The 13,894-nt window shown below is 35.5% G+C and overlaps 2 protein-coding genes across 2 annotated transcripts; both read left to right on the forward strand.

Annotated features, from left to right (window-relative positions):
• The first annotated feature begins 3,853 nt into the window (after window positions 1-3,853).
• Window positions 3,854-9,525, forward strand: LOC126928502 (neuropeptide CCHamide-1 receptor-like). The gene is made up of 6 exons (XM_050744181.1): window positions 3,854-4,072; window positions 6,265-6,413; window positions 7,226-7,425; window positions 7,522-7,700; window positions 8,475-8,689; window positions 9,459-9,525. The coding sequence occupies exons 1-6, from the start codon at window positions 3,854-3,856 to the stop codon at window positions 9,523-9,525; spliced, it is 1,029 nt and encodes a 342-aa protein (XP_050600138.1).
• A 2,483-nt stretch (window positions 9,526-12,008) lies between these two features.
• On the forward strand, window positions 12,009-13,457 carry LOC126928504 (uncharacterized). The gene is made up of 4 exons (XM_050744182.1): window positions 12,009-12,026; window positions 12,099-12,152; window positions 12,268-12,382; window positions 13,271-13,457. Exons 1-4 carry the CDS (start codon window positions 12,009-12,011, stop codon window positions 13,426-13,428), a joined length of 345 nt encoding a protein of 114 aa, XP_050600139.1. The 3' UTR covers window positions 13,429-13,457.
• The last annotated feature ends 437 nt before the right edge of the window (window positions 13,458-13,894 follow it).

The following is a 13,894-nucleotide window of genomic DNA, read 5'->3' on the forward strand; positions in this document are numbered from 1 at the left end:
CTCTCATATTCGACCAAAGTTTTTACTATTCTAAAACAGAATTACAGTGGAGTATGTTAGTATGAATATAATTGGTTTTAGAGCGTGATTCAGGTATTCGTTCCAGATCGGCTAAAAAACAAATTTATCATTCAATACACATAAGATTGAAATACTATCGAGTTAGTTTATTAATTTTTCTGTATCGTATATCCGTGTATAATATCAAACTGGGCAAATTTCCTATAACAGGTACAGAGAATCCAACACTCGTGAAAACGATAAATCAATATCGTAATATCAGCTGCTTTTATTGTGTATTGATTCTATACATGAAACCAGATTATCGCCTTTAAGAATAAAAGAATAAAATCGCGTTTTTCGCACGACTGGTCGAATTTGAACGTGAATGAATTTGCGTGGCCCATTAGAATAGATCGTTGAAACGTAGTTATACATACATCGTCCATTTTTCGGCCATACTTCATCGGCAATCGGTTTCAGTCCGTTGATCGTGGCACACCATAGAATATGTATATGACAGACGTATTTTTACAACGTTAAATCTGCGCATCGCAATCGCCATTTCGCTCGTCGCGAGTACGACCAGGATTGTCGTTATTAAAAAATTACATTTAGTCGCGTCCCGCTGCGTTATATTTACAACATGACACCTGTTACTCTCTGTCGCAACGAATTCACGGCATTTCAGTCCGAAGCAATTTCGAATAATCACTTTCAGCGACAAGGCGGATAATATTCGCATAACGTCATTAATATCAATTATTGCAAATACTACTGCAACTATGAATGCAATGACAATCCTTTTAATTCCGTGTGCGAGCTATAGTAGTAGGGCGATTTCTAAATGCCTGTCGATATTTGCCAAATTTTGTATATTTTACTTATGCAAAGAATAGTATAATGATAATAGTATAGTTTATAAAATTATGTATCGCTTGCATACCGGAACAAGATGATTTTACTAGTGCATTATCGGAGGGAGTTACATTTTTAATAATTATAATATTTCTAATAGTCTATGTGATTGGATTATGTCAAACTTGACACATTTCCGTGGCATTCTGTTTTCCGTAAATTTACTTCAACTGATAGAGTCTGACACAAGGTATACTCCTTCTATCACGATCATTTCTCTTTGCGATCGAGAAATTCCAAAACCGCAATTCAATTTCACCCTACCATATTCCGAATGTCGAGGGCATGGTACTGGTGCCATTAACGGGTCTGAAACTAGCAGATTGAATGTTTCGATCGCAAGTATGAGAGTTATTTTTCAATTGCTCTAAGAGAACGTAATACGATAGTTCTCCTTTCATCTGGGATTGTAGACGATTAAAAAAACACTTTGAGGACTACATCTTTAACACGATACTTGTAACAAGATGATGAGGAAAAGTGGGCGACATTTATAGTGTATCATTCAACAGGTCAAAATATTCATACACAAAAAGATTTACAGCTTATTTTTCAATTCATAAACAATTTAATTTTGCGGTAAAAATTTATGAATTACGGCTTTTTCTCTTTATTTTACTCCAACTTTACGTCCCTTGTTCCTGAGAAAATAAACGACGATAGAATTTCCATTGTTATATATTTAATTTCTATTTGACTCAAAATGAGAAACGCGAGATGTGAATAGAATGAAGAGAAAGTTTCATCAGCTGATTCATCGATCTATGCAGCTATCGGTGAATTTAAAATGATTTTCGAATAACTATCCTGGATAAATATTTATTTCGAAAATAATTCGTTAACCAACTATGTATATTAAAAAATAAGCCTCGAATAATATTTTTCTATATAAGCGTTTTTTCATTACCTTCACGTTTGACATGTAATATATAAAATCCTATAAATATCGTCCACAGCTTTAACACCCTGTATATCCTTTTATACCATGGCCAGGGTTGCTTTACGTTTCACTGACTGTTTGAAAACTAAGTTGGACTCTTTTAACGCATGGCACGAAACTCGTCACACGTTGTATTCGCTTCAAACTCGTTCACGAAGTTCAGGCGTAAATCTAGTCTGATTCATGGGACATAGAACATCGCGCTGAAGCTGCAGAGATCTTCGTAAAATTCGACAAACAGGGAATCGAAAGGAGTATATTACCAGTCACGAAATCACGAAAGCGTGATGAAATCGTTGGAAATGTTTGTGAAATAACGAGGTTTCAGCGCTTCTGCGACGTGGATAAATTAAACTCAGATGGTGCAATTTCTTTCGAACGCAGTCGATTTCGTTCCATTTCTCTTATTTATCAACTCCGTGAAATATCACTTCGACACCACTTTTAGTTTAACTTCGCCGGTAACGAAGCAAGACAATACGTAGTTTCACAGACGGGAGAATCGTTATGGGGAGCCATAAAGTTTCGAAGAATACGATCGTGCAAGATACGCGACTCAGCTCGTGAAATTTACACATACGTTCATCGATGGTATCGTTACTACGTATAAAACACTGTTTCCTAAGAAGATAAGAAATTCCTTTGGAAATCAAACGATGTAGAACGAGATTTCATTAATTCGTGTGTATCTGCGTTTTACTTCATTAGAAGAGCTAGAACTCCTTTTCAAGTATCGTTAAAGCGATATCGTTAGTATTCGATTAGTATCAGGACATCTATTACACATTCGATTCACGTGGAAATTAAACTGACCAACTCTATCAACTTTCATTGTTCGACTTCTGAAAAATTTGTTCGATAACAGTCGTCTATATTGGTACGAAACTGAAAAAACTTTTAGAAATTGGAATTACGTATTCAGCTTGCCTTCAGAATTATTTGTTCTTTTGAATGCTGCTACTTTACATTATAAACCCTTACATTATGATAGTCAATCTGGAATTATCTTTCCAGCTGTAAATTTTTATATTGAACCATTCGTTCATTTCACCATTAGGTAGTTGAGGACTGCTGCTATACATGTCAACAATAGTAACCTTTTTCCATGGAAAATTGACTTTCTAAACAATTTGTAGCTTCTATTATAGTAGCTTCTATTCTAATTACTTTTGTATTGATTTCTCGTCAGAATATGAAGTTTCGAAATAGCATCGACGAGCATTTTCGAGTCGAACAGTTCTCAACAGCGTCACGCAGGCTGATTCTTTACCACACTTGTCTCAACAAAATTTTTTACATAAAAACTCTGTTCTTTACTAGATGTTTATAATATCTGACAAAAAATCTTATTTTTTTTAATTTAGGAAAAGGGACTAGACAAAAACAATAAATAATTATAATATTTGAACGGAACCAGGAAGTAGGGAAAATACTAAGGGATATTTGGTAAACAGACTTTTATTCACATCGAATTCCCTGATATTAAGTTTCTGGAAAACTGCATATTATATATATTTTTAAAATGTTTGTCCCGAATCCTCATTCAAACGCCGCACTGTAGAACCTGAGAAAGTGGCCTGCAAACGTGCAAACGTAGCCCGCAAGCGTGCGAACGCGGCCAGCAAATTCTGATTTTTGTCCTAAATCCTCATCTAAATGCCGTACCGTGCAGCGTTCGAAGTTCTCGCTGTCGTTGAGTTTATATCAATTTAAAATGGTAGAAAGGTCATATAGCAAAGCGATCGATCTGATTAGTTTTTATTGTGCCGCGATTCGTTATCGAGCATCCAGATATGGACGCGTGGGTTTTGCATGGGACAAAAGGAACGGCGTATCGGAAAATGAAAAATCACACTATAGCGCAAGGCTTATTCCTTTCCATTTCCAACTAAAATATTTTGAATGATAAATATAAAAGAGACTTATTTATTTATACAACGTTTGAAAATGAAAATAAAATACATAACGCATAGACGTGGATTTATTCTTTTACAGATGGCCATGAATTCGAATGTGACGAATTTGGTCCAGGAGAGTGTTTTCGTTCCATACATGCATCGCCCAGAAACGTACATTGTATCAGGATTATTCTTAATAATCCTGATAGTGGGTGTATTTGGAAATGGAATGATGATGATTACGTTGGGTGCGGATTCCACTGCAAGAAATACATCCACTGTCTACATGTTTTCGTTGGCTCTGGGCGATATTTTGGTAAGAAAGGACAATATGTGCATATATTATCTCTAATGTATCATTTAAGACCGACGTTAAAAAAAAGGATCTCTGACGTCGAATAAAATGGAAAAAGATTTCGTGCACGTTTGAGAAACGTTCAGATGGACAAGACGTGTCGAAAGTTTCCTCTCGTAAAATATAAAATGTATTCAAAATTTCATAGCATAAATTTTGTAAAAACATATTTCTATATGAATAATTAACTGGATAGAATTAAACTAATCTACTATTATTCTTGCAAGCTACAATCAAAAGATTCATCAGCTTATTAACACGGAAGGGATAAATATTTAATTGTACTTCTTGTGGTTATGATTCATACATCTTGAAAAAGCCATCTGCTACCCATTGTATTCCGCGTCTAAATATATATAATAAATCAAAATGAATGTCCAATAAGTTGGAAATAAATTGCGACAAAGCTGGAATGGTAAAAACTAACAAGCCATGAATATTCCGAATATAGATGAGAAAAATCTTTCCTTCCTTCGTCGGGATCCTTTTTTTTACATTTCGATTTCCCGTCAATCGGAAAATGTTGCTAGGACCCCATGTCATTTGTATCCCGGCAATATATCGAATTTATTCAGACTGTCGGATCGCGCGTATAAATCTGTCGCGAGCGAGTTCAGAACATCCGGTACTTTCTCCGTCATCGATTTCGCGTAGAATGTAATTAGGTACGATAACGCACGAAAGCATCTGAGGGCCCATCGTAGAAAATTTGTCTGGATATATATTATGACAGTTTTATTGTCATTGTCGACTGTCGTGGTTATATTGATAAAATGTATTATATCGTACAAATACGCAGACATTACTCTTTATTATCACATATAATATAGAAGAATTTAAGTCTCCTAGAAATGTATAATTATTCTTGTATAATACAATATATTTTTATATGATATAGCGATTTCTGTGAATTGTATGCTTGAAATAAATATCTTGTAACTTCTATACATGTTCTTTAGTTTGTTACATATATTATCAATATGATCATAATAGTCTAGTAACGAAATTTCAAAATTTTTTCTATCACACACGTAATACGTTCATAAAAATCTCTAGAAATATTCAAATATTTTCATAAATAATTTCTAAAAGAAGCACATGCTATATGAGACCTTGAATCAGACGTTAAAATTCCGTTGTTCTGGACACGTAATCGTGGACCAATAGCGAGTTCGATTATAAACGCGCTTATTTTCGTGGATATCGAGCTTACTTTATGATATATGTAGCTATACATCTTGATCCATGGACAATTTATAGCCGGACGGAGAATAATCAAAGATTAATGCGATCCATACGATATCATCTGTGAAAATCATAAATAAATATTTTCTCGATTATAGTGTTCGAACGATCATGCTTAAACAAAAAGAAAATGTGTATTTCACGATTAACACTGAGAAAAAAGTGCAACAGCATAATTGAGTGTTCGATCATACGACGAAATTTCTACATCCCGCATGAAATTGCAGAAAATTCGCTTAATCTACATTTTTTATTATAATATTCAATACAAAACGTTCCTGTTAATATCCCCCTTTTATCTCGAAATTCATCAGAGACGTCCGTATTTCAGACGAAATTTAGCGAGTTAATGAGGGAATCTTTTTTTCGCAAATTGAGTGAACGTTACACAGTATGTTAAAAGGACGTGGGATGTGAATTCATCACGAATATTTTTAATAGATTTTTCTGTATCATAATCGCGGATTATTTTTATTTTAATTTTCTCGATAACAATGAATCCTGATAAATGTTTTCCTAATAATTTTACTATATGCTCGATGCCGTACAAATATAATATCAAGTATTGTTTATTTTATCGCTCTCACCTATCGAAATGTCGAAGGCGTCGTTTTCAACGAAACAGATTTTCAAACGTTTCCCATATATTCGTAGAATTCAATCAAATTTCGCAAAATTACAGAAAAATATTCAAATAAAATTTCGATAAAGGGTTTTCAACGAAACAGATTTTAAAACGTTTCCCATATATTCGTAGAATTCAATTAAATTTCGCAAAAGTACAGAAAAATATTCGAATAAAATTTCGATAAAGGGTAGATTGAATAACACGAGTACAATTGACCGTGGAAATACAATACAATAAAATACACGTGTATATTTTTAATTTTAATTTTCGTTTATTTCAGGTGATCCTAACGAGTGTACCACTCACGTCTGTTATATTCACATTCGATTCATGGCCGTGGGGACAGACAGTTTGCAAATTATCGGAGTGCGTCAAGGATATTTCAGTCGGTGTCTCAGTTTTCACTCTGACCGCGTTATCAGCCGAGAGGTAAGTTGTCAAACCCAGTTACGGTTGAGGAAATTGTTGTCTCAGGGATAGGCTGGTCGTCCTAACTTTAGTGAAGTTCCGCCCCATTAATGGACCAATCGACTCTTTAATCAGTAATCGAAATGAAATCTCAAACGTCCAATTTCCTTTTCGCTATTAATCGTTATTAATTAATTTCGTTATTAATTAAGAAAATCAATTAATTTACATTAATAAGAAAGTTCAACGTTAAAATAAAGTATAACTGAAGAATTCATTTAATCAGACATCATTTAATCTTAACCCTGCAATACTGCATTTATAAACAATCCAATTAACGCTATATTGAAAATTACATATCATTTTATTAACACAACGCTTATTTCCAACAAACGATACGTTGCTAAATAATTTTGATTTCTTCCATGTCAAATAATTATCAGGATCTATCTGCATATTTGAATTAGTATCGTTAGTGACGTTTAATAAAACAGAAGGCGTTAAACACCCTTGTCCAATAGTAATAAATTTAGTAATAAAGCAAATAAAATAAAATAATAAATAAATTGTAAAACAGAAATCTATATATAATCTAAGATTTCTATCTTGCCAACATATTAATATTACAGTTGGTACATTTGTTGCACGAGACAGCTCGGAACGTATAAATAACAACCATTTCTCAACAGTAATAAATACACGCACAACAGCCATCTGTAAATGAAACATTTAAGTGGGGTATAAATTACTCCGTTCTATAGTATTTCAGGGTTAAGGTTTCAATAAAAATTGATTTACAAATAAAAGAAAGATATGCTCGTGTTGCATCGTAGGTACTACGCGGTTGTAAATCCTCTTCGGCGCCATGTAGCCGGGATGAAAGCAGTACCATTGGCGCTACTAATAGCTTGCCTTATTTGGGTGCTGGCGATTGTTTTGTCGATGCCTGCTGCTCTCTTCTCTGACGTGATGGACATCGACATAACAACTAACTCCAGCATCCACATCTGTAACCCTTTCCCCGTGGAATTGGGTGAGTATCTCACACGCTGAAATATTGGACATTTCTCCGTGTTTTCATTTCACACCCACGAAGTCGTATTAATTTATTTCTCGTTCTGAAACGCAGGGGCAAGCTATAGGAGAGGGGTGGTGCTGTTCAAGTTCCTGGCTTATTACATCATTCCTCTACTCATCATATCAGTATTTTATTTTCAAATTGTTCGACATCTTCAACTATCCACCAGAAATATGCCCTGCGAATTATCTCCAATGCAGCGGCTGGAGCAAATTCGATCACGCAGAAAGGTAGAGTGAATCGATATTATTATGAAATTATACAATTTTCAAGTAAATCTAATTTTGACACAAAAGTTCTATATTTGGTATACAAATATTTGGTATACAGGTATACCAGTGAAAAGGTGTAGAACAGAGAAATTGAAATTGCTACCTGTATGATATTTTTATGAAATTACACTGCTTATATATGCAGTCAACTTGCAAATAAATTTAAATTCTAATAAATTGTTACTTAGACTGTGATGTAAATTTTACTGCACTCCTTTTGCATTCGTTCTCGCTGGCGTCTCAACTAACACTACCCTTAGCGTCTCTTTGTCTTTTCTCGTCCCATCGAACACGTGTCCCGAAACCCCGTGGCCAGGGTCACGCAGGCTCTTTCCACAAAACTATCCACTTGAAAGGCGCCACGGTTCTCGCCACTTTGTACACGGTTCAGCCGATATCTTAGGCCTTTTGCCCACGATACTACAATATTTTTAAACGGACATATCGTAAAACTTGCTGACAAGCGCTAGTTGTCATGTCAAATCTTTGTCTGTTCTACACGTAAGATGATGGAAAAGAGAGAGGAAGAGAAAATCTTCTGTATATTCTAGAATTTAAGAAGTAATACTGTAATGCCTAATCTACATTTAACTGTTTATCTCAGATTTTTTACTGTCTTACTAAAAAATATTCTAATCTAGGTTTCTAATAATTAAATTTTAACTAATTAGACCAAGTACCAAGTTAGTTGTCCCAGTTTAATACGTATCTTTCGTTCTCTGTGATCAACAGGTTGGAAAAATGGTGATCTCCATCGTCCTAATCTTCTTCATCTGCTTCCTGCCGTATCACATCTTTATGATTTGGTTTCACTTTTTCGCATCAACGCTGAATGACTACAATAAATATTGGCATATCTTCAGGATTATTGGTTTTGTCATGACCTTCATCAACAGCTGCGTCAATCCTTTGGTTCTATATTTTGCCAGCACAACATTTCGCGTGAGGTGAGTATGACAAGATAAGCGACCTATCAAATGTCAGCTATTAAACCTAAAACATAGTAAAACGAAATAACAAGTCGAAGCACACATTCTCCTTAAAATACTATATATAGAATGGAAATGTTTATGCAAATTTATGTTCTTACGAACACGATTAGAAAAATGGAACCTAAACAGAATTTTGTTCCACTCCCCTTCTATCTTTTTCCATGTTATTTAAATATTTTGAAATGCATAAATATCAGCATTCTAATTATTATATTACATTCTGTACTACATGTTGCATGAAATGATAACATATCCATACTCATTTCACTACCTCTACATCATAACTGACCAAAGAAACAACAAAGCAGTATAAACGAGTACACGTCTGTAAACAAACAGGTTTGTAAACCGAAAACTCAAAAAAGCAAACAAACAATTGAAAAACAAACAGAAAGCTTTTCATATCTGAATATAAAGTTTCGTACTGATCGATGAACAACGTTTTGCTTACAGATTCAACAGATATCTTTGTTGTTTTCTGAAGAAGAGGAAGTCAAGCGTCTGTCAAGCAGGAACGAGCAGCGATGGTAATCGACGAATGAAATTTTCACAAAGGAAACGAATGGTTAGGCGAAGGAAATTCAAGGAAACCAGCTTCAGCTCGACGTCCCGGAGAAACACACAGGAACTGAACGCGACCGTTCCTCGCGAGTTAAAAAGTACCGAAGACACAAGACCGACCTAAGACTCTAGATCGTAATTCATTTTTTAAAACAATCCCTAGATGTCAACACAGCGAATATTTTGTTAAAAATCAAGAACCATTCCCAAGTAGAGTAGATCTATGTTGAATGTTTCAATTATGTTTAATGATCAATTATGATTGAATTACTAGAGATAATGAATACATGTGTCAAATTCTTCATTGTAACTATAAATATTTGTAAATCTATATGTGCAATCGTGATAATTTTTTTTTTTGATGTAAAGTATACCTTCAGCTTTTAACTTAAGAATTTTCAACATCATTAATTGTCTTCGATGTAAAATAATAGTGTAATATATAGTGTAATATATATATATATATATATATATAGTGTAATATATAATATAATATAATATATAGTGTAATATATAGTGTAATATATATAATAATAGTGTAATAATAGTGTAATATAATTAGTTATCACAGTTCTGTATCAAGAAGGACCGGTTCTGGTCCTTGGACGGATTGTATCGGGGCAAATTGAACAACGCATGTAAGAGAAGAGAGGATCCCGACGTTACTGAATCGCGTGGTGAAATTTAATTAGAGACGGCGTTAGAAGGGACTGTGTGCATTAATTGTGTTCTGTCTGACGACCTTGCCCCCTTCGCTTGTTAATCGAGAATTTCTGTTTGACGTGTACCCTTGTTAACAGGATTTAGCCTCGCACGTCTATTGGCCGTCGCGTTTCCGTAAGTTATAGATGTTCTCGTCGTTCAGATAACGTCTGGACGTCTTCTCGATACCCCTATTATAACTGTAATTAGGCCACGCAAGGACGGAATCGTTTCCAAGTGAATCGATGCAAGGTTGGAATATATAAATGCCCGGACATAACTTGTAGCCAACTGACTTGTACCATAATCTTTCTGTGTTTCTGTGAATAAAAATTGGACTCGGGTTTGTTATTCCCACTAGACGTACCGTGCTGTGTGTTAAGTTGGCTTTCTGGATCGTTCGAAAAAATGACCGAGCATTGCGCGGACTGTGCCAAATATCGCCTAATGCTTAGCTATTCGAGTTACTATATTCACTGGGAAATATACTAGTTACTAGTCTCACTGGGAAAAGGAAATTGTTTTATTATTATTTAATTAATTGTTTTCTATGTTTCTCTTCGATTCTCTTTAGTAGCCAACTTAAAACAGTATTTGTTCATTATTCGATAGAAGTTCATAATAACAAAACTACAAAACTTTCTGAACAACCTACTAGTAATTGGGTATGATTAAATCATGTTAACATGTAGAGTGTTGACAGTGTCCGTGAATTTGAAAAATTTATTACAACGCTCGTGTAGTAGTGACCTTACGAAGAAAATAAACGTTCCTGTCGTTTCGAGAGCTCGTGTTTTACTCGGAACAGGTGAAGGCTGGTTTTGGAAGGCAAAAATAGGAAGAACTCGAGAAAAATTTCTGTGCAACGTGCAAAATGGAAATGAAATGATGCTGTGATCGATAACGATGCGTAATCCTGAAAGAAGCACGGTAAGCCACGTGTTGGAACTTTACGTGGAAATTATCGAGAAAGGTATTTTTCTAAGAAATTTCAAATATCTCCTTTCCGCGTTGACTGCAAGTAAGATACGAATACCAGACATGCACTAGCAGCAAAAAGTGTGCAATCAATATGTGTTTCATAAAAATAAAGAATTTTCTAAATAATTCAGCTTAGAATTGAGGTCAGGTTGTATCAAGTATCCTAATACTTATGAACAGATGTATACGTAATACGAAAGACTTAAAAATCTGATGCAGATGCCAACGACCAATTACCATAACATTAACAAACCAAAACCCTGTCCAGTTAACACAGCACTTCCACGTCCTTTCAACCTAACTTCCACGAATAAACCATTCTTTATTCCATTGTACAGTTTTGTTTCCATTTTGCGTAAGAATCGATAGTAACCAGTGGGGCAAGATTTATTAGAGTCTTATCCCCGCAATCTTCGGTGAAACGGGTAACAAACAGCAATTCTATGGCCGCTGTTCCGGGATGTCCGTAACGTATTCGCTGTGAGTTTCGAGTAAGGGGCGCGTGCCAACCGCTTTTATCGGGCACAGGGCACGCGTCGAACAAACAGGGGTTCCCGATACAATGGTTCGCATCTGCAGGGGTGGCCCAGTGCAAGGGGCACATTTCTAGGTGTTTTGAAAGGGGAGCGGAGAGAGGGTGAAGCCATGGCAAACCGTCACCCTCGCAGCAGTCTCTACTGCAACAAGGGACTGCTACGATTTGGACGTGGTTAGTCGATGCCCATCGACGCCAGTCAACGGTCTTCCTACATTCTTAACTACCGTACTCTGGAAAGAGGAAAGAATCGTCTTTCGGGGGAAGGAGAAGAATCTGGATGGACGAAAGAACCATTAACGCGAAGGGGAAATATCTCTGATCCAGGGAGGAAGAGGAAAGCTACAGAAGCTTAAGACCGAGATCAGGAATTTATTTTTGACTACCGTTAATTCTCTGCCACAAAGAAAGTGTTATCGCGTGAAGTCGTTCGTAAAAGGTCGTTAGCGGATCGATGGTGAAGTTGTTTCGTGGTTTTGTTGTGTCTCAGTAAGAATGAAAAGATATTCGTCGGTAAGTGGTTCGAGAAAAAGGATTTTTGTGTACACGTTTAATTTTTAATTGTGTTCTATTCGTACGATACAGGCTCCGTGCTTGGCAGATGGAAACAACGACAGCAAGAAGGCCAAACCGATGAAGGTAAATTCCATGAGTGCGGCGCGAATGTCGATTATGAGAGAATTATCGATTCTGCAAATTGTAAGATATAAACTAAGTACTTAAGAGCGTGTATACTCATGTGGTGTTTATACAGGAGCCGAATGCCAGAGAGTATCTGCAGTTGGCGCTGGCCAGAATCTTGGAACTGCAACGAGAGATCAAAGAGGGAACGTACACAACGGACTATACCAGCGATCTCGGTAACATTAATTTATAAATTTATTATTCGATTTTTCCAGCATCTTCTCTGGTCTCTTTATGAGGCCTCTTTGCCATGATCATTAATTTCCTATGCTCCTCAGAAATTTGAAACGTCTCCGGAACCCAAGTATCTCGTATCTGTTTTTTGAAAACTGTCTTGATATTCTATTTAGCTTCCTTGCAAGCTAATTTATAACGTAAAGCATTAGATTTATAATGATTCAATCCATTTTCTCTCATGTATTGAAAAACATCGTAAAAAGAATTTTATTCTTTGAAGAAGTTTCCGATCATTTTTCGCTGCATGTTATAAAAGTGATATTCAGAAGAATTTTCATATTAAGTACAAGTGAAAGAAAATAATGTAGTATCGTGGGCAAAAGGCCTAAGATATCGGCCGAACCGTATACAAAGTGGCAAGAGCCGCGGCGCCGTCGAGTACATCAATGTGTCGACGGTCCTTTCAAGTGGATAGTTTTGTGGAAAGAGCCTGCGTGACTCTGGCCACGGGGGTTTCGGAACACGTGTTCGATGGGACGAGAAAAGACAAAGAGACGCGAGAGTGATTTGAGTGGAATAAGACTTTTGTGTTTTAGTTCAAGTTGAACATTTATCGTTCTCTGTCCAATTAATCTCTGTTATTTTTATTTATCTTAAATAAATAGTATTAGGAGAATTTTACAAATCTAAATTATCCTAATCCTGTCCTTTTTTCCGATACTACAATAATGAAACAAACAAATATCTTGTGATGTAGTTATGATATTAGCAAACAATTTTTTAAATATTGTTTTTGTAATGTAAAGAAGGCAGAACCGTACAAAGTATAGAATCAAAACATAATGGACGTAGAAATCGATATTTTTACTGATTTTGATTTTTTGTTACTATCATAGAAAATAATAATTCTTTAAAATTGGTTTACAAACCGGAATCGATATGTAACAGTTTTCGTGCCTCAGAGATTCAAGACAGAATGCTGAGAAGCTTGGACCTCCATTTGGCGAGTAAACAAAGAGATTATACTGCCAAATTGATGAGGTCGGGCATTTAAAATGGATACTGACGGGATTTTATTGAATCTCGTCGTTTCACATTGAAACAATGGTGAAACTTTATGAAATATTTGTACTTTTGCTGATTTTTTAAGATTTGTAGTTAAGACTTTGTCTAAGCTTCCATCAGGGTCTTGAATAGTAAACTGCGAATATTTATTCAAATTCATATTTTTATGGATACTGCTGAAGGAATGCAACCTAAGCAGAAACTTGCTTTACTAAATATTCTAACGACTACTCTATTTTGCGTACTTTATATATTTTTGCATATTACGTACGTTCATAAATTTCTCACAAATGCATGTTCGCAGTTTACTTGATAATCACTTTTTATCTAGTCAAACTTATTCAAAGCTGTACCTGTTTCTATTGAATCATTCTAGTCATATACACGAGTCATTGAATGTTAATTGCGGAAGTTATGTTAGGCCTACACGGCCTAGAGTCTCCTACCGCTCTCAC

This window comes from Bombus affinis, unplaced genomic scaffold (genome assembly GCF_024516045.1).
Source record: "Bombus affinis isolate iyBomAffi1 unplaced genomic scaffold, iyBomAffi1.2 ctg00001021.1, whole genome shotgun sequence".
NCBI lineage: Eukaryota > Metazoa > Arthropoda > Insecta > Hymenoptera > Apidae > Bombus > Bombus affinis.